The following is an 18,208-nucleotide window of genomic DNA, read 5'->3' on the forward strand; positions in this document are numbered from 1 at the left end:
GGCTCTAAAGTACTACTGCCATCATTTCTGTGAGGTTTGAGAAGAGATAATCTAAGAAGGAAATATTGATGGTAAAAAAATAGTACAGAGGATTTTTCTTTGTAATTACAAACAGAAAACTCACCTTTCCATAGTACAAGATGTGACAGAGGTCCCTGATGATATTGGGCAGTTCGATAATCTTTTCCCTGCATTCCTCAAACTGGGCTGCAACACTGTAGCACTTACAGATGTGCCCGCACACCTGTAGCACATTAAAGTGTTAAAAAAAAGTGTTCAAGAAATCCTTACAAGCAGTAGACTACTCATCTCTACAAAAGAAGGCCTCAGTGTTGTGTTCATTTTACCTGTACAGCCATGTCGTCAGGCTTGCTGGATGCAGTTAACACAGTAACACACCGAGAAAGAGCCTCCAACAACACCTGAATAAATACAGGAAACCATTTATCATTTATTCAAACACAATTCCCTTCATTCACGTGTAGATGATTGGTTTATATTTCTGGATGACCGTGTGCGTACCTCAATGCCGTTGTCGCGTCGCAGCTCCTCTGCATTAAGTGCCGAGCAGTTGACGGTGTGGAAAGCAAGTTCAACAGCAGCCGGGAGGAGAGGGGAGGTTTTGGAGAAGAGCTGATCATCCTCTGTTTCCATTGTGATTGTTTTGATTAGCATGGGGTAACCGGCGTATTTGTAAGGTTCCAGTTCTGTTTATAGACAAAGAAGTGGTCAGAAGAGTAGCAGTATTAGTTAGTTAAGTCAGAATTGCCTTAATTTGTTTCTTTCAAAATGTAAAGTTAGGAAGAACAATAGCAAAAGCAAAAGAAAGAAAGTTGATCCATGTACAATACCTTGTTTGTGTCGGTTGAACAGGATGCTCTGAGTTTTGAGGATGAGGATAATGTTTTCTGGGTCGGGGCCGTCCAGAATCCGTGCAGACTTTGTACAAAGGAACTCGTAGGCTTTGTTTACTTTCTCAAACATGTCCTGAAAGATACAAATTGAAATTTAATCTGTTGATTAAGCTTACATACATATAATATCAGTATTAATCATAGTACGTACCCTGCCCTCTGGGTTCTTGTCAGGATGGTACTTCTGTGCCAGTCTGAAGTAAGCTTTCCTGATTTTACTCTCGTCATGCCTGAAGACAAAAATACCAACATTTCTTGAGTTCTACTGTCCTTTACACATTATCCAACAAGGAGTATTTTGTTATCTCCCACATCCCACCCACTTCCACACACTCCACATTTATTGCTACTAATCAATATATATGATTCAGGACACAAGACGAATGACAAATCAAAGGCCACTCACTGCCCCTGTCCTTTGGGGAGATTGAGGACTTCATAGGCATCATCTACAGACATAGAGGGAGGCTTTTTCTCCACCTCCCTCTTCCAGGCTTCAAGAGTGTCCTTCAGCAGCTTCACCTGTAGGGCAATGGTTGTGGAGAACATTGTCAAAAGAAGTTGTTAGAAAACAGAGTATTTATAAGAAATTACAAAATTGCTAAAATAAAAACCAAAAAAAACGTACAGCATCTCGAATAGGCCAGTTGGGGAAGCGGGTGGTGTCACACAGATGTCTGAGGTAGTAGATGTTGCAGAAGAGCTCGTTGTCCAGCTGAGGGAAGCTGATCACAGGGATAGGGCAGTACTGGTAGAGGGCCCGCGTGTTACTCTGCAGCCTGGGGCTGAAGTCAGCTACATGGGCAGCTATCTTCTCGATCATCATCCGCCTGAAACAGAGTTCAAACACACTCTGTTAAAATTTCTATAAATCACATGACTTTTCACTCTACATTGCCTTTTAAAGCACAATACTGTGATTGAGACTAATACGTACCTCATCTCGCTGCTCCAAATGGCCTCAGGTGTGTCAAATTCTCCCAGGAATATCTCTGAGATGCGCTCAGCCTCGTAGTTCTCCAAGTAACACACCATGGCCTCAGGCAGCACTGGACCCAGAACACTACGCTGCACAATGTCCTGACCCTTAGACTGGGGAAGAGGCACAACAGACACGTGTTGTTTTCAAAAGGATTCATGAGATACAATCCGCAGTAATTTATAAGGGAAAGATCTGTATCAAAAATAAATCAACTTTACCTCCTCTGATTTGAAGGCTTGTTTCAGATGTGTGTACTTCAGGAACCTAAAGAAACCATAGGAATATCTCAGAGGTAAATATCAACATGTTACCAGTGTCAATGTGTAAGATATTCCTCCTAATAAAAAAAAAAAAAAGAAATTTCTAGCTTTCAATTCTTCAAATCTTTTCTTAGAGCAAAAAGAAATGTCAATAGAATAATCATCTTTATGTATAACAATGAAATACATTTAAAGTTCATGACAATAAAATGTTTATGTGCCATCTGTTTGAATGTTTTCACCTTGCTACAGGGAGCACGTTGGAGCCTGTGTACATCATGATGAAGAAGAAGACCCCAGTTAAATAGAGACGCTGAAGATTTGGGTTGTCCTGCATCACCAGGTACAGAACATTGGCTACCTTTTCCACCAGTATGGGGTCAAAGGTCAACAGCAGCTGGAGCAGACAAAGAAGAACAATGTTATTTTACTGAAATCATCAATTCACAAAAGGGATATGACACCATCGTATTATAATGTATAATTACTTGGACAATGTGAGGGAGGCAAGCATTGTCACTGATCATCCTCTTGATCTTCGGTAAAGGACGGATAATGGCATTATCTTGGTCCCTAAGTAAATAGTAAATAACCATTGTTACAATCATGGCCTAATAGTTTAATGTTTTAAATCATCACACATACTACACTGCATAATTAAATGATATTATAATATATAAAAAGACATTTCCAATACAATTTTCTGGACGTACAACCACAGAGGTACCCACCTGCTGGGGTAGTAGGAGCACATGGTGATGAGCATGTTAAGGATCAGTGTAGCCAGGTCAGACTCGTTCATCACTGCCTGTCCAGTGGCCAGGAGGCACCATTTTAGCTGCGGGATGGCCTGCAGGGGACGCCAACCGTCCATCCCTTGAGCCCAGCAGCGTGTTTTCGCTGTGAGGACGCCAGTGTTCCAAAACTCCTGCATCTGGAGAAGCAAAAGTAAAAACATAATATGAGTAGGGGTGGTTGCTGTTCAAGTGAAATTAAACAAATTCCATTTATATAACTGGGAGGATGCAATGATGCAATTATTTCTCAAGATGTCTCCTCTAGATAACATCAAATTACATTAACTGGTCATATTGACTATTATACAGATATAATATAGACTTCAAATGCAAATTTGCATTTGAAGTCTACCTGTCCGTCCGTCTACCTGCAAATCAGTACCTGTCCGAATTATTAGATTTCTATATATTACATTAGAGGGACATTTTTCAGTAAAGAATTAGACATTTCAAGAAGATCACATACTTCCTCAAAACTGAAAGGTCCTCGTCTTTCCTTGTCTGCGTTGCCAAAGTACCACTCTTTCTCACTCTCTCTCTTCATGTCAGGTGACGCCTCCAGCACGTTGCTCTGTGGAAATTAACAAGACCTCTGTTTGACACTCCAGACAGATTAATCTCATCTATGGCTCATAGAGAATTACAATGTCAATTTATATATAGATCCATTTTGTTTTTCATAAAAATATAACTCAAAAGCTACAACCATGTTTTTACCTGTAGGGGCACTGTAGCTCGGCTGGTATGCAGATGGGCCATGGTGAGCAAATCCACCAATATACGGACTCCATTAGAGTCCATCACCTCCTTCACATTTTTCTGCAGAACAAAAATATGTGTTATTACTCAAGACAAAGAGACTGAAATGTTGGTTAAAAGAAAAGGCAATACCAAGAGGCGCTGTTGCTTTTAATAGCTTACCTTGTTGAGAATGAGTTTGTTGAGGAAGAGGATGAGTCTGTCTCTTTCCAGTTTGTCTGTGCACTGTAACCACAGAAGAGTATTTTAGATTTCAGGACTAATTAGAAGACATAAAAATACTTCCATTGCCGTGCAGTGCAGTGGTACTTTGTACTTACTCGGTCCAGCATGCCCACAATGTATTTTGTGTCTGTGAATGGGCCAATCTCCTCGTAGCACTTCCCATAGACAATAGCGAGCGCCTGTAGGCACAGGCACTTCATCGTAACTTTGGGTGTAAGCAGAAAGCGATGGTACAGTTCATTGAAGAACTCATATCTGAGAGCAAAGAGAGGGAGAGACATGAATCAGCTTTTTAAATTCAGTACAGAATGAAAATATCAGCATAGTTGGTTGGGCTGTTGTATTGCAGTCTTACGATCTCTTGATGGCATTTGATTCCTCATTTTCATCTTCCTCAAGCAGCAGACGCAGGTAATAGTCCCCAATCTTTATCTCATCTGAAAGGCACTCGTATTTCACCTGCAAACAAGAACATTTACCCTCAGATTTTTTTACAACCCTGTATTTTAGGATTACAGATACAGGAGTATCACAATATACCAATCTGGCCTAAAACTCCAGCGCATCACAGATATTGATGGTTAGAATCAAATGAGAGACATCAGTGAGTGTAACATAATCCAACTGAGCGCAAACCTCAAACTCCTGGTGGTTCCAAGAGATGACGGTGGCACTGCCGAGCTCGCGGTCCACGCTGAAGGAGCGCATCTCCCCCTCCAGAGCGTCCCTCAGCTCCTCCCTCGTCTTCAGGTTCCAGATGAGGTTGGACCGTGCATGGTCGAGCTGGAATCTTGAGAAGACAGATGAGCAGGTTAGGGTCGGGGCCTTGTTTAACACGACTTGACGGCTGGAGGTTTTATTCGAGCAAAAGCCACGTTGTATCACAACAAAAAGTCTCTACGTAAGGCAGGTTTAACATAGCAAGCATCCGTCCTACTGAGATACACTCAAGCAAGACGCTGAGATCCTAAATACCTGGAGCTGAAGTAACACAAATAATTTAAGAAAACTAGAATTTTCTACCTGTAGTAGAAAAGCTCCCAGTTGACTTCAATCTTTATTCTCTGCCGTCGCTTCCTCAGGATGACAGGCTTTTGGTTTGGGTTCTGAAAACAAACCAAAGGAGCAATGCTCTGAGGAACCGCTTCAAGTTGCTCCATCATCATTCAATATATTTTCAGCTCATGGCACAAAGAGAATTGTGAAGTTAAAATGGCGACAACATGAATAACATGAACACCACAAGAACAGCAGAAATGAAATAAATGGAACCAGTGTGTATTACAATGGAACAAAACATTTTTTGAAAAGGGAGAAAGTCAGATTTTAGAACAATAAGAGAAAAAGAAACACATCCGAAAACAACATAGTCAATGCAACAACATAGAAAAAAAGGTTATGACACACAAAAACCAAGATGGGATCCCAAAATTGGGTGTGTTCAGTAATTCTTGCTGGGCGAGACAGATCTTTGAAGAGGGAGCACTTGATAATCCATGTGAAGCATTTTGTTTTCTTATAAATCTGTGGATTCTTGTTGCAAACATGATGTTACTCCTCAAGCCTGTAACTTATTACTTAAAAAAATTCTCTTTGGTGCCATAAAGCAATATGGCCAATTTCCAGCTTAATCAAAAATGGTGTGAGCAATGTAAAAATACAGTTCCAGAGGCTTTGCAGGCAGCTTGGCAAAGGTCCTTCTTTTGATAGTAATTATACACATGCGTCAAACTAAATGTGGTCATTATTTATTAATGACAAAACACTACAGGTACTCAAGTCTGAACATATCTGCTGTTGACAGCAGAACAAGAGTCAGGTTCAAATCTATGCTTTTATTGTCTACAGTGTCATGTATTATTGACTTATTTTTGTCTTTGTGAATCTATATGAAGACACATGAGAAAATCCCTTTGTAGATGATAATAGATCATCGGCCAGCTGAATTAAAAAACACACTCAATATGTCACATGAGGGTGGAAAAATGTTTTGGTGAAGAGAAAGAACATGGAAATAAAATGGCACGGATCCCATTGGTCAGTCCTACTTACCAGGTTATTTCTGTCCTGCTGCATTGTTTGACAGCATAGAAACCACACAAGACAAGGGGAGGGTGGGGCAGAGACAACACAGAGAGATTATTGTTCCTTGGATCAAACAGAGATGAATCGAAACAAAAAGGGTCACAGGTCACCGGAGTGCATCATACTCATACTAAGAGATTGACATGCAAAATTATCACTAAATGCTTCAGATTTATTAGCTTGATGTCCACTAGATTAATATATTCTTCAAGACTACCTACTGAATTGCTAACAACAAATACAAATGGAGCATGTGGTGCAAACACAAAATAATGGATGTGATTAGGGAATATTGAGGGAAAGCAAGCCAATCAAAATATGTAGCTGATCAGCCATTTTAAGTCATTCGAAGTTAAAAAAGGAGTAAAGGAAGCTTGTGACATTCAGGTGAAGTCAGTTTGAGGTTAAAGCTTTATTTGAAAGTAGATTTGATTGTTTTGTAGAAAAGCTGAAAAGCAGGCAGATGTGCCCTACGTTTTTTTTTAACACTATAGATGACACCACTAACCTTTACCCAACCCACACACTTCCTACAAGAATGACCTCCTCCTCCTCACATTGACTACATGCAATTATGACATTTAGTTCAGATATAGATCGAAAGTGACCTTTGAATGTACCTGTAATGGAAAACTTTTGTCAAAGCTGAAGAAAAAACAATGTATGTGAAACATTTAAGAAAATTTGCACGAGCAGTTTGAACAGCAAATATGCAAGGCACAGAAAAATCAAATGTGATTGCATCTCAACATGACACTTCTCCAAGGTCAGGCAGCATCAGAGCGGACACTGCTCTTCATGCATAAAAGACAGCAGCAGCTGAAAAGTGTTTTGAGTTTGCCTGTGGGTACCAGCAGCACTGTTCAGCATCAGCAGGAGACGGAGCAACAGTTAGAGACACCTGAGCAGACAAACTCAACAGCAGCAGCAGCAGCAGCAGCAGCATATCTGGTAAATAAAAGGTCAATCAGCCCCTCAGTCCCTTTGTAAAAGAAAATAAATCCTCACCTCCTTCTGGGCTATGCCCATTTTATCTCTCCAGTGCATCAACACTATATCGGCCTTCTCCTTTGCAAACTTCTCCACCTCTTTGGCTGCTTTGCCTGCTATCCGCTGCCACTCGGGCACCTTGTTTCGATTTAGCTGGTCCTGTGGGAAACAAATATAAAAACAACAATTACAGACGCCAAACACTTTCTTATTGAGCTCTTTGTACACTATGCAGTTGCGACATGTTTGTCCAAATACCGTGGCGATTTTCAAGTTGTCACGGATGTGCATTCTGTCCACGTCTTTCTCCGGAACCGAGTCTGGACTGTCCAGGTACGCCAGCAGGCCTGTCGGCTAAGAGCGCAAAAGACAAAGAGAAATGGGTAAAGACTTAAACAGGGTGCCTCGGCTGCCAGGGGAAAGCATTGGCTCGCATCCTGGAGTAGTTTGCCTGTACCACCATCATTATACTAATAGCTTCTGCCATGAATATTGGACAAGCATCAAACATTTGTTTAAAGGTCTAAACTGAGCTGATTTGTAGCCTTACCAATATCCTCTTCAGGAGGTTCATGGCAATAGGGTTCTCTGCCGTCCACAGGCCCACAAGGTGCCGACTCAGCTGCCTGATAAAGAAAAATCGGACATAAGCAGCTGAGCCATTTTGTTACTTGTTTGTTAGAGAACACATCTTCTTGTTTATCTACTGTAGAAACTGAAGCTATTTCTACTGTTACACGCAATGAGTGTTTCTTTAGATAAGAGTACTGTGGAGATGTAAATAGAGAGAATTGCGTGTGTGAGTGTGTGGATTTATTGAAGATGGACCTGTTGGTAAGCATCCGCTGGTCAGCGCTGATGGTGAACAAAGAAGTGTGCAGGTGCCTTGGAAGAGCCCCTTCACTCAAGGCCAGCTCCTGCATCTTAGTGGCTATTTCCTTGTCTCCCTCCTAAATTTAAAATAAACCCAGGTTGATTATTATCATTAAGCATGAACACTAAATTATGCACTGTGTAAACCACCATACAAACAAATAGACTTACCTCGATAATGGCCTTCATCACCAGGCCTGCTCCTTTCACTATCGCCATAGAGGGATGCTAGAGAGAAGGACAACATCATTCAATACACAAGCATCTACTGGATTTATATCAGCCATATTACTGTCATGTGTTCACACAAGTGAGCTACCTGGAAGAGTTTGAACAATGTGCGTCCATTGGAAGCAACCATCTCAAGCAGCATGTCAAACTGCTGCCCTTCTGTGGTTTCACTGTAGGGGGCGCAGAGGGCAAACGTTAAGAAGTCCAGTAAGGAGCTGATGACCAATGCTCCTGTTCCATGGTCCTGAAAAAAAAGGAAATGACAGTTAAGACCTTGGATACAAAAAAAACCCATGAAACTATATGAAACAATTATTAAATGTCTTAATTCTGCTGAGCTCAAGCTGCAAACAGCTTGCTGACAATAAAAAGAAATGTACCACATTAGTGATGAATTTTTCAAGGAGGTTTTCCAGGAACTTCTTGGAGGACAGCAGAGAAGCCTTGTTCAGCTGCTCCTGCCTCAAGTCATAGTCATCGTGCATCGGCTGGAGAGAAACATGAAAGAAAAACGTGAAAGAAAACATCTCAGTCAAACATCAAGATACCAGTCAATAAAGTTTTTTAAGATATATATGTTAAATAGCTGATATTTATGTATGGATCTAGCAGATATTTAGGTAATACTTACACACATAAGGGCACAGAGCATGTCTACAGCAGCATGTGTCACACCGTTGTTGTTCCGTTTTAAAGCTTTTACCGTCTTTACTCCCAACTTTTCCCTGAACCTGGAACGCACACACACACACATCAAAGATTTACCAACACTACTACAATTGCAATGCCTTGAAAAAGTTGAGGAACATAAAAAAACATTGAATATAAATCATCATAATAAATACTGTAAGAGGTCTGGGGTTTGGATACACAAAGAATTCATTGCTTCAGAAGTGGCTTGTTGTTTCTTTTACTTATACAAGGATCACATCTTCCACTAATCATCAAAGTGCAACAATATAAAAGAGGTTTTCCTTAAAGCAAAAATAAACCATTTATGTATTTATAGTGATCTGTGTCTTGTGGTTGTGTGAGAGGAAACACCAAGCTACTCTAGCAATGAATCTTTCAGGAAAATCAATTATGGCTCATTTGCTTTACAGGAACAAATAATAAACAGTAAATACAGTTCCTCTCATACATCTCAGTGACCCAGAAAGACTACTAGGGTTCTTCAATATTGTGATATATGGAAATGTAAAGAACGGAATGGGCAAAGCAGATAGTGGGAGAGAGATAAAATATGAGATGTCGAGAGAGGAAGGTCAAGACGAATCGAGGCAGACAGCTCGGCTGAGTGACATAACCTCCCTTCTGAAGTGCTTGTCTAAAAGCCTGAGATGAAAGCAGAACAAAGATAAAAGAAGAGAAGGTTGATCGACAGACAACTAAGAAAGACTCTGGGAAAGAACAAGAAGGATACAGTGACAGGCAAAAGGGCAGACTGAGATGTATGGATTCATATTTACGTTGCATCTGTGACTCCAGACCCTTGACCAGACCTTGGAATGACAGAGCATGCCTGTTACCAGCCGCTCAACAAAAAAATATACTTAGAAATAAAAGCAGGAAGGTGAAGTGGAATAACTGCGGCATTCTTACTTAGGCAGCTGGGTGAAAGCCTGGAAGCCAGCCTTGGAGGCCACCAGGCGTCGAATGGCCTGGAAATGGCTCTCCAGCTCAGCGTTAACAGCCGGCAACTCAGCCTCCTGGGACAAAAGAGCCAGGATGGCGTTGTTGATGAGCTTTTCTTTGTTCTCAGAGAAAAGACCCTGAAGAGAAAAAAGAGAGAGACACAGAGAGAAATAAAGACGGGGAAATGAGTGTGAATCCTGCTTGGGCAGGTGGATGGACATAAATCACACAGGAATTGAACACACTCACATCTTGAGTTACTGCATGCAGCACTCCACTGTAGGATATGTTGGCGTTGAATCTGAACACTGCATCTGCAAAGTTTCCATCTGGCCAAAGGAAAGAGGGATGGAGAAATTAAACAAAAGAATATATAACCTTAAAGTGGGGCTATGAGTCTACAGCAACACTGTACTTGGGCACAATGTGTACTACCATTTTATTTAGCTTTCTTAGACAATCTTTTCTTTTTCAATGGATATTTATTTTGTAAAAAAATCTTGTGACTTGAATGTAATGATAATACACAAGAGGCACAAACTGACCTAAAGGTGGTGCTGGATGAAAAGTTAAGGGATGACTACGATTCATTCTTTGGGGACCGAACAACCTTGCTATACCAGAGCCACGTTGATAGCACTACTTAAGTAAAAACACCACTAATGTGGATACTACTGTCTAAACAAAAATATCCATCCAAACCAACTTCAATGTGTGATATAAAATGAAATTCAACTTCATGAATCTCATGAAATGAAGGCTTTGGACTCACTAGGAGGTGCTGCCAGGAATTTGAGATGCAAACTCTCCACCTCCTCATCCACGGGCATGCTCAGTAGGCCCCATCTTTGCCCTCGCTGCGTGGGGGCCATCTTGACACACACGTCCCTGTTGCCTGATGCACGGACTCCATCAAGTAGGCTGGCTAACAGGGAGTCCCTACAGACACACGTACAAACAGACTCAGCTAAATGCATTACAAACGATCTGTGTTATGGAGAACCGACAGTGAGCACACAATAGCAGGAAAGAGTTAAGGATATGCAGCAGACACATGCACACAAGCAAATTACTCATCTTATAAATGAAGTACGCAGTATAGAAAAAGGCTAAAATTTAAAACAGGCAAACATTTAACAAACTCAAAAAGGCCTGCAGTGTCACACCATACATACAAACAAACTGTATGCGTTACATCTGCGTACCTTTCTGTGGAGGAATACTTCCTGATCTGACCTCTGATGAATTCAATTGTAAACACCTGAGGGTTGTCTACATCACAGATGAGAGCAAATACCTGAAGGGAGATGAGACGGAGGACAAGAGGGAGAGAAACAGAGAAAGGGAGGGGGAGGGGAGAGTTTACTCATACCACACACACTCAAATGCTTTCATCCAAGCTGTTAACTTGCAGTGATGCAGTTCATACATAATGAAACAAAGACAGGCAATTCAATTAACATTTATCTTCGCAGGGGTACAATATAGACGGAACAAAATGGTTTTCAGTGGGAATGTTTTGTATGCCTTGATGTCACTGTAGTTTCTGAGCGCTCACCTCTCCGAAGGGTTTGATAGTGACTATGTTGTATGAAGCTGGGTCTCTCTCCACTAGACATGTCTCTGTCAGGGCCAGTATACGCTTAACAGGCTCCTAATGAAAGACAGCACAAAGAGAACGGTAACAGACCTGATTAAATATATAGTACTGCTAAAAATAATTGATAAATACAGCTTGAGAGCAGAAGTAGGCACTTGCTAATGACTGAAAATGAAACGCATCAGTTGATTACCATAAGATACATTCATATTTCCCATGGGAACACCAGATCCTATCAAACTAATTTCTAGCATTCAATATAATGGTATACCACTTTATAGGAGTAGGGAGAGTTATAGTGAACATCTGGTTGGTTATTTTTTTTATAGAAAGGCAAAAAAAAAAGTCTGACTTTGACTTTAAGATCTTGTAAATGCTAAAATGGTGTGAATTTAATCTGAAATTAGAGACAAAGCGGTCAAACACAAAATATTTCCCACTACTTATAAAAGTTCAGAAACCCCAAATGCGTAACATGAACAAATACAAAAGTTTACAAAATTTGTTAAATTAAGTCCCACTATATTAGAAGCAGAGATGAATTGTGTTACTAATTATCTTCTGTATCACTATGTTAGAAGCGGATTCACAGAGCAAAGAAAAATAGTGTATGGCTCAAACCTTTCCAAAAATTCTATTTAACACATTTAATACTTAAGTTTGCATAATGTTACAGTGTCAGTGGCTTTTTATAATCCACAGATGTGGTGATAACAGTCAATGAAATCGGTCATTGTCTTATTAAACTGCTGCACATTTGACAAGGGAGTCCTGGTGGGTCCCTGGACCTCACTGTGAGAACCACACAACACTAAGAGCATCAAGGAGAAGCAGGCTAACCGGGTGTCGAGGAGTGATCTTCTGCACCACAAACTCAGCCAGTGAAGTGATGCTCTCGTCTGAGCTGTACTTCCCCAACCTGTCCGTCACAAAATCCTCGAAGGTAAGGGCCTCCTTCCTCAGCCGTAGCATGATACCGATGAAGTTCCCGGCATGCTCTATGGCGCAGCGGATGATGTCATCCCGTTGCTCAGAGGCAAACAAATGCTGAGAGAAAGAGGCAAAAGGGAGGGAAAGGGAATCTTAATTTTGTTGCAACAACACGTAACAACATAAAATAAAAGAAACAAACTCTATGAATGCCTACCAGCCTGCTGAAGCCCCCATAAAGGATGCAGAATCCTCCCTGGTAATCAGAGACCTCGACGAAGCCCTCTACATTACGATAGTCGTAGGAACACACTACCCGGTTGGTGTGTGGGTCAATTTGGTCGATGCCACCTGGTGTCACCTCTAAACTCACAGCCTTCCGCGTGTCACTCCAGTGGTGCTTGTAGCAGTTGTAACGCTGTTTCAACACACATGTTGAAATACATTTATTTTAGTATCACCACAGTGGCAAACATACTTAGATATTTTTTTTCTTTATAGATCTGAGTACTTACCCTGCCTGTTATCTTTCCCTCTGAAAATTCTGTTCTGAATCTCTGTGAATAAGAAAAAAAAACAAACCAACTAGATCATCCCTGTGCAACACTTACGAAGCATTGCCTTCATTGCAAAATTACAAATGCATTTAATTAGCCCTATGGGGAAATACCCATCCTTGTTGTGGTTTCGAAGCAGCTCAGCATAATGAGTTTATTTCATCACAGCAACAAATTATATGCTGATTCACTTTTGTGATGAACACCTACAGTGAGTCAAAGGTCCAGTGATTTGCAAGCGCTGCATTCCAAAATAGTGCACCGTACATTACGTGACTTTGCTGCGGTTGTTTTTAGACCACACAGCAAAATGTGCCGCTATGACACAACTAGAAAGCATGGATGGGCCACATAAAAGACCACTTCGGAGAACTTTATGAAGTACAATTGTTTAATCATTGTGAAGTGATGCAGCTGTGAGGGTTTATCTTCACCAGTGCTTCTGTGAGCAGCTCTGTCCGGTGCTCTGTCGAGAACTTGAGCGTTTCAGACTTCTTGCCGCTTCCTTTGCGGAATGTGAGGTTGAACTCTGTTCCCTGACCTTTTCCTACCGGACCGATACCACAGATGTCTCCATAAGGCCACTGGCAACACAGACAGCAACAACACAGACATAAACAGATTGTTATAGTCACACATTAGCAATTTAAACATGAAAAACAATGTTATGGTAACACTTTACACCCTCCTATTTAGCATTTATAAACAATATCTAAACATTTAATAAAGTTTATAACACTGTAAGCAGATTTAATGTTACCAGCTGTAACTCCTCAAGTGGGCACCCATGAGTAGAGGCTGGTGTTTAAACAGATAATGAATGAAAATATTCTAAAACACAGTTGTAATAATATAAAATATGTCTTCATCAGAGACGTTATAGTTGCTGACAAAGAAATGTTTATATCCTGCATAAATGCTCAACAGGGGGAATTAAAGAGAAGTTAAGTGTAGTTAAACCTTGATGCTATTTTTCTGCTCAGCCATTTTCTTGACTGAGGGGGATAATGAGTGAGGCCTCGTGTCTAATGTGTATTGATTATGACATGTTTTATGTTGCAATCAGTGTAAAGACACGCGGTTGCATGTCCACTGCAGAGCTGAAAGCTTAGCATATTTAAAGGCTGAGCACAAGAAGTTAAAACTACTGCCTTTTAGCTTTCAGAAAAAGAGCAATGTGCTTCAAATGGATTTTCAATAGCCACATGAATCCAAGAACAACACATCCCATAAGCACCTGTGAGGCACTGATAGCTTCAGCAAAGAGGAGCTTCCTGAATGACACTGGCGTTCCACTACGACAGGTTGCTTACATACTGACCTGATTTGTTACTTCTAGCGTGGTAGGGTTGTAAGTGGTAATGCCATGCGTCCCCACTGAGAAGACTCGCTTGTACCTGGAACACAGAGATGGGATGAGTCAGAAACACAGCCTACCCATCACCAACACCTACAACAGCACAGGCGGTCACATAACATTAGCAGTGAATGTGGGAAAGCAGCTGATCCAGATCCAGTTAGCCCTAATAACTCTGAACATCACTCTATTTACTTGTGATCTCACGTGTGCCAATCACTGTATATGTAATCCCTTAAATAAAACTCCATTACATCAGATGGGAGCAGGGTGGTGTGAGAGGAAAAGGTCCATTTGCAACCCCACTGTAGCCCTCTGTAAGGTAATGATGAGTCAACAACAGGGGACAACACTGGAGCTCAGCTGACTGATGATATCATACACATACAGGTTTTATTATGTCAGTTTCCAGACAGTTTTATGAAGCAACGGTTGAGATAAGGCCCAAACAGTGTGAAAAGAGTATGAGAAAAGATTACTAAGTGACACTTTGCAGTTAGAGACAGTTAGTGACAGTTAGCTGGACTGAAACTGATGAACATGTAGCCTTAATTCTCGCCATGACTATTCAATATACATAGGACTGAAGTAACTGCAGCTGCGATTAGACCCAGCCATTGCTACTAGAAAACTTGCTGTTCTTTCTATTATTTACTGCATCAGTCAACGATTTTAAAATGAAACGTCACAACTTATCGTACGATAGCAGTTCTGAGTCAATCTCTGACACTGAATCGAACACTTAATTCATCTGAACTGTTGTGAGAGTGGAGCTTTCTCACATAGTAGGAAGGATGTGAGAAATTCGATTTTGCCAATCTTTCTGCATGACGTGTGTGTGAGTGTGTGTGTGTGTGTGTGTGTGTGTGTGTGTGTATGAGCAGGCAAGCATGTCTGTGTGTCTTTGATTGCTGTGTGGTTTGCCAACGGTTTCAGCTTAACATTCTGCCGGGTGTTTGATTTAAAAATGGGTAATTTGAGGGTTTTGGTTATGTAAAAAATAAGGTTTGGCGAGGTTTAGGTTTAAGCCTGGAGTCTGTTAAATGTGAGGGTTTTATTTGTATCTGGTATACATGTATGTTCGTCTATGTATAACATGTTCGTTAGCACCTCCATAGCGCTATTAGCCTGTACACTGAACATGCTGACGTGGCTACTTTCATTCTTGCACATCCTCATTATGTCCGGATGACATGAAGAAGTTTAGTGAAGTTAGCGGTAAGTTCTATCAAACTGAGAGGTTACTTCCGCATAATGCATTCGTACTTGTGTACAGAGTACAGCACTAACATAAACAGACAGGCAGCGGCCTGAGGCGAGGCCGAAGTAAAATATTAGGTCAAGGCACATCCCACAGTCAGTCTCCTTCCTTCTCCCCAAGTATACAAATGTCACGTCCTTTGTGTGTACCTTCGCCATTAGAAAGCCTGTATGAATGAATTCATTCTGTTGTCGCCTGACACTGAAATTTCCTTTCCACTATTCTCTTCTTCCATCATCTTGGACCACAAAGTCCGGTACCACGACTCTGTTCTGATCTCAGGGTGCTGTCTCTCTACCCTTTGTGACCTTGGTGTTAAGAGGCTGACTTAACTGGGTGTCAGCACAAACCTAGTTAATTATTCATTCTCTGTGAGCTGACTTTTTTTTCTCCTTAATTCTATCTTAGTACACAGACAAGATCCAAACAGTCTCTGGCCACTGTGTGCGTTTGTAAGGTCAACCATGACTCACATTTTTACTGTACGTCGCTGTAAGATTTTGAAATGATGCTGATCAGTATCTGTTTAGTTAACAGCCTTTTACTTTCTTTTCATACATATATCAAATACTCTTAATTATAAAAAGGTTCAATAGTCACAGAGTTCGTCTTTGAACATAATGAAAGCGTGCGTAACAGCATAAAGATGACCATTAAGAACATTCTTTGAAACATACAGACAGATTTTCTGATTGAAGCATGTAAATTGCAGTATAAATAGAAATGCATCAAGTGCCTCTCTAGACGGCTCCATAGCCAAGTCATGCAGTTATAAGTACAGAGGAAAAGCTGGAGCTTTGTCGATGAAAGGTAGAAGACAAAGTAACCAACTGAAATAAAGTAATAACCTTAATGTAGGAAGGAGGGACGAGTTGATATTTAAGTTAATTTGGGAGAATAAATTAGGATTTTTATCACAACATGTAGTGACCCTAGGAATTAAAATAACATTACCAGTGCTTTTGCATGTTTTGGCCTATGTAACAAAACAAATCACACACTTGGCATTACGTCTGGCCATTTTGCAACTCGCGCTGCAGTGGTTCACATTTCCATTCATACAAAAGATATGAAAATCAACTAAGCAGAGAGTTAAAACTAGGTTGTGGTAGCTAAGCCGTCACAGTAAACACCATGTCTGCTTATATTACCAAGTTTGTTTGACATAAATAAAGAGCGGTCCATTAACTCTTCACATTCTTGTGTATGCAACAGTCCAGTCTCCTCTTCATACAACAAATTCCTTGTATGTGTATACATAATTGACCAATAAAGCTGGTTCAGATTCTGAAGAGGAAATACATGAGAAAAGAGAACCTTATAAACAAGCTTTACAGGATATTATTTTTGATAAGCAACAGGTCACTGTTCATTCAGTTTTACTGTACAACATGTTTTGAAACCTCTTCCTTCCACTTCCAGGGTTTCATAATGTATCACATTAAGCAACTTCCTGTATGTGACTAAACCCTCTTACAACTGAACAACTGCCTGTCCTTCTCAAACTAAATTTCTCACAAAGACTATGCTAAATATTTGTTTGACTAAAAGCTAGGATAACACTACATAATCCCCTACACAAGCGTCAATAAACATTAGATTTCAGAGATGCAATGACAGCTGAATGTGAGCAATAGACCACTGCACAGTAAAAAGAACAATTGAAACGACTGAAAACCTTAATATATAATTAACACAAGGTACAAGAGAGTAATAGCACATCCTATGTACTGGTCATAAAGCTGTTATGAAGTATGAAGGCATTCAAAGAAGATTCAAAGGAGATTGCAATTTGCATCTTCATGCATTAATAAAGTGTAGAGAAGTGCTGTGCTTGAAAGGCAAACCCCGTAAATGACGCAGAAAACTCAAGAGAATCCATTTGAGTCAAAACTCATGCAAATTCCCTTCATTAGGATGACACACAGACACAAATCTAATATTCTCTACAAGCCAGAGTCACAAGACTTGAATTAAACATGATCATGAGCACAGAGAGAAAAAAAATGCAGTTGTAACCCCTAAAGTAACCCTACAACTGTTTAAGTCTACCATAATTTCAGTCTCAGACATTCAGTGATTTTTACAAATTTGATTATGTCACCATACAGTCTGAAAGACTACGAAACACTTTAGTTAGGGTTAGATATGTAAAAAGGAAACCAGGCAGAAAATAGGGGAAACTACAAAGCAACACCACATCATCATGGCTTTTTTTATTACCCTTCAACTCCCTACAGAACTGATGACCGATATTCTCCCTGTCTCCTGACCAATCAGCCACATAGTCCAGATATCAAAAATATGCTTGAGTATGTGTCAAACTTGTAACTAGGAGCTGAGGCCCGGTTTTTGTACATGCCTTTTAATTAAAGTCAATCTGGGCCTTTTTGTTATCTGCACTTGAAATAAGCACCCGTATAGTTCAACATAATCGCTATTCACATGACAAAAGTACTTTTTATATATGGCCAAAGGGAGCTGCTAATCATAGATGAGTCTAATTAAAGTTTACTTTAGGGAACATGTTCTGTATTCACAGCAAAGAGCTATGCTCCTCTAATCTGTGCCACAATAACTGTTTTAAGTCTGAGATAATCCCGTTGCTACCTGAGACAGTTTCATTCATCTAAAACCACGGTTAATTAAACTATTAGGCAAAATCTGGTGCTTTGGGTATCTTTTGTTAGTGTGGCTCTTTATAAGACACATATATAAATACACTTTAAATGCTGTGTTTTTATCTAAAACT

At 40.4% G+C, this 18,208-nt stretch overlaps 1 protein-coding gene across 4 annotated transcripts in view; it reads right to left on the reverse strand.

The window, feature by feature from the left end:
* LOC127369371 (dnaJ homolog subfamily C member 13) overlaps nt 1-18,208 on the reverse strand; it is a 30,840-nt gene that overhangs the window by 7,327 nt on the left and 5,305 nt on the right. For 2 of the 4 annotated variants that reach the window (XM_051410652.1, XM_051410656.1), the window contains exons 3-41: nt 14,160-14,235; nt 13,273-13,422; nt 12,797-12,838; nt 12,499-12,699; nt 12,192-12,398; nt 11,310-11,405; nt 10,957-11,048; nt 10,524-10,690; nt 10,001-10,080; nt 9,719-9,888; nt 9,586-9,618; nt 8,748-8,847; nt 8,497-8,604; nt 8,205-8,360; nt 8,057-8,113; nt 7,841-7,962; nt 7,563-7,638; nt 7,271-7,366; nt 7,031-7,171; nt 5,990-6,007; nt 4,961-5,043; nt 4,574-4,727; nt 4,293-4,396; nt 4,033-4,192; nt 3,875-3,937; nt 3,671-3,772; nt 3,420-3,524; nt 2,888-3,090; nt 2,645-2,729; nt 2,399-2,553; nt 2,115-2,160; nt 1,852-2,006; nt 1,543-1,744; nt 1,321-1,436; nt 1,066-1,144; nt 852-987; nt 523-707; nt 348-422; nt 125-244 (exon numbers count right to left, since the gene is read on the reverse strand). In XM_051410652.1, the coding sequence (XP_051266612.1) occupies nt 125-244; nt 348-422; nt 523-707; nt 852-987; nt 1,066-1,144; nt 1,321-1,436; nt 1,543-1,744; nt 1,852-2,006; nt 2,115-2,160; nt 2,399-2,553; nt 2,645-2,729; nt 2,888-3,090; nt 3,420-3,524; nt 3,671-3,772; nt 3,875-3,937; nt 4,033-4,192; nt 4,293-4,396; nt 4,574-4,727; nt 4,961-5,043; nt 5,990-6,007; nt 7,031-7,171; nt 7,271-7,366; nt 7,563-7,638; nt 7,841-7,962; nt 8,057-8,113; nt 8,205-8,360; nt 8,497-8,604; nt 8,748-8,847; nt 9,586-9,618; nt 9,719-9,888; nt 10,001-10,080; nt 10,524-10,690; nt 10,957-11,048; nt 11,310-11,405; nt 12,192-12,398; nt 12,499-12,699; nt 12,797-12,838; nt 13,273-13,422; nt 14,160-14,235 (4,516 nt within the window). The remainder of the gene's footprint in view (nt 1-124; nt 245-347; nt 423-522; nt 708-851; nt 988-1,065; nt 1,145-1,320; nt 1,437-1,542; nt 1,745-1,851; nt 2,007-2,114; nt 2,161-2,398; nt 2,554-2,644; nt 2,730-2,887; nt 3,091-3,419; nt 3,525-3,670; nt 3,773-3,874; nt 3,938-4,032; nt 4,193-4,292; nt 4,397-4,573; nt 4,728-4,960; nt 5,044-5,989; nt 6,008-7,030; nt 7,172-7,270; nt 7,367-7,562; nt 7,639-7,840; nt 7,963-8,056; nt 8,114-8,204; nt 8,361-8,496; nt 8,605-8,747; nt 8,848-9,585; nt 9,619-9,718; nt 9,889-10,000; nt 10,081-10,523; nt 10,691-10,956; nt 11,049-11,309; nt 11,406-12,191; nt 12,399-12,498; nt 12,700-12,796; nt 12,839-13,272; nt 13,423-14,159; nt 14,236-18,208) is intronic. The other 2 variants (XM_051410655.1, XM_051410654.1) reach the window with 2 other exon arrangements.

This window comes from Dicentrarchus labrax, unplaced genomic scaffold (genome assembly GCF_905237075.1).
Source record: "Dicentrarchus labrax unplaced genomic scaffold, dlabrax2021, whole genome shotgun sequence".
NCBI classification, from domain to species: domain Eukaryota; kingdom Metazoa; phylum Chordata; class Actinopteri; family Moronidae; genus Dicentrarchus; species Dicentrarchus labrax.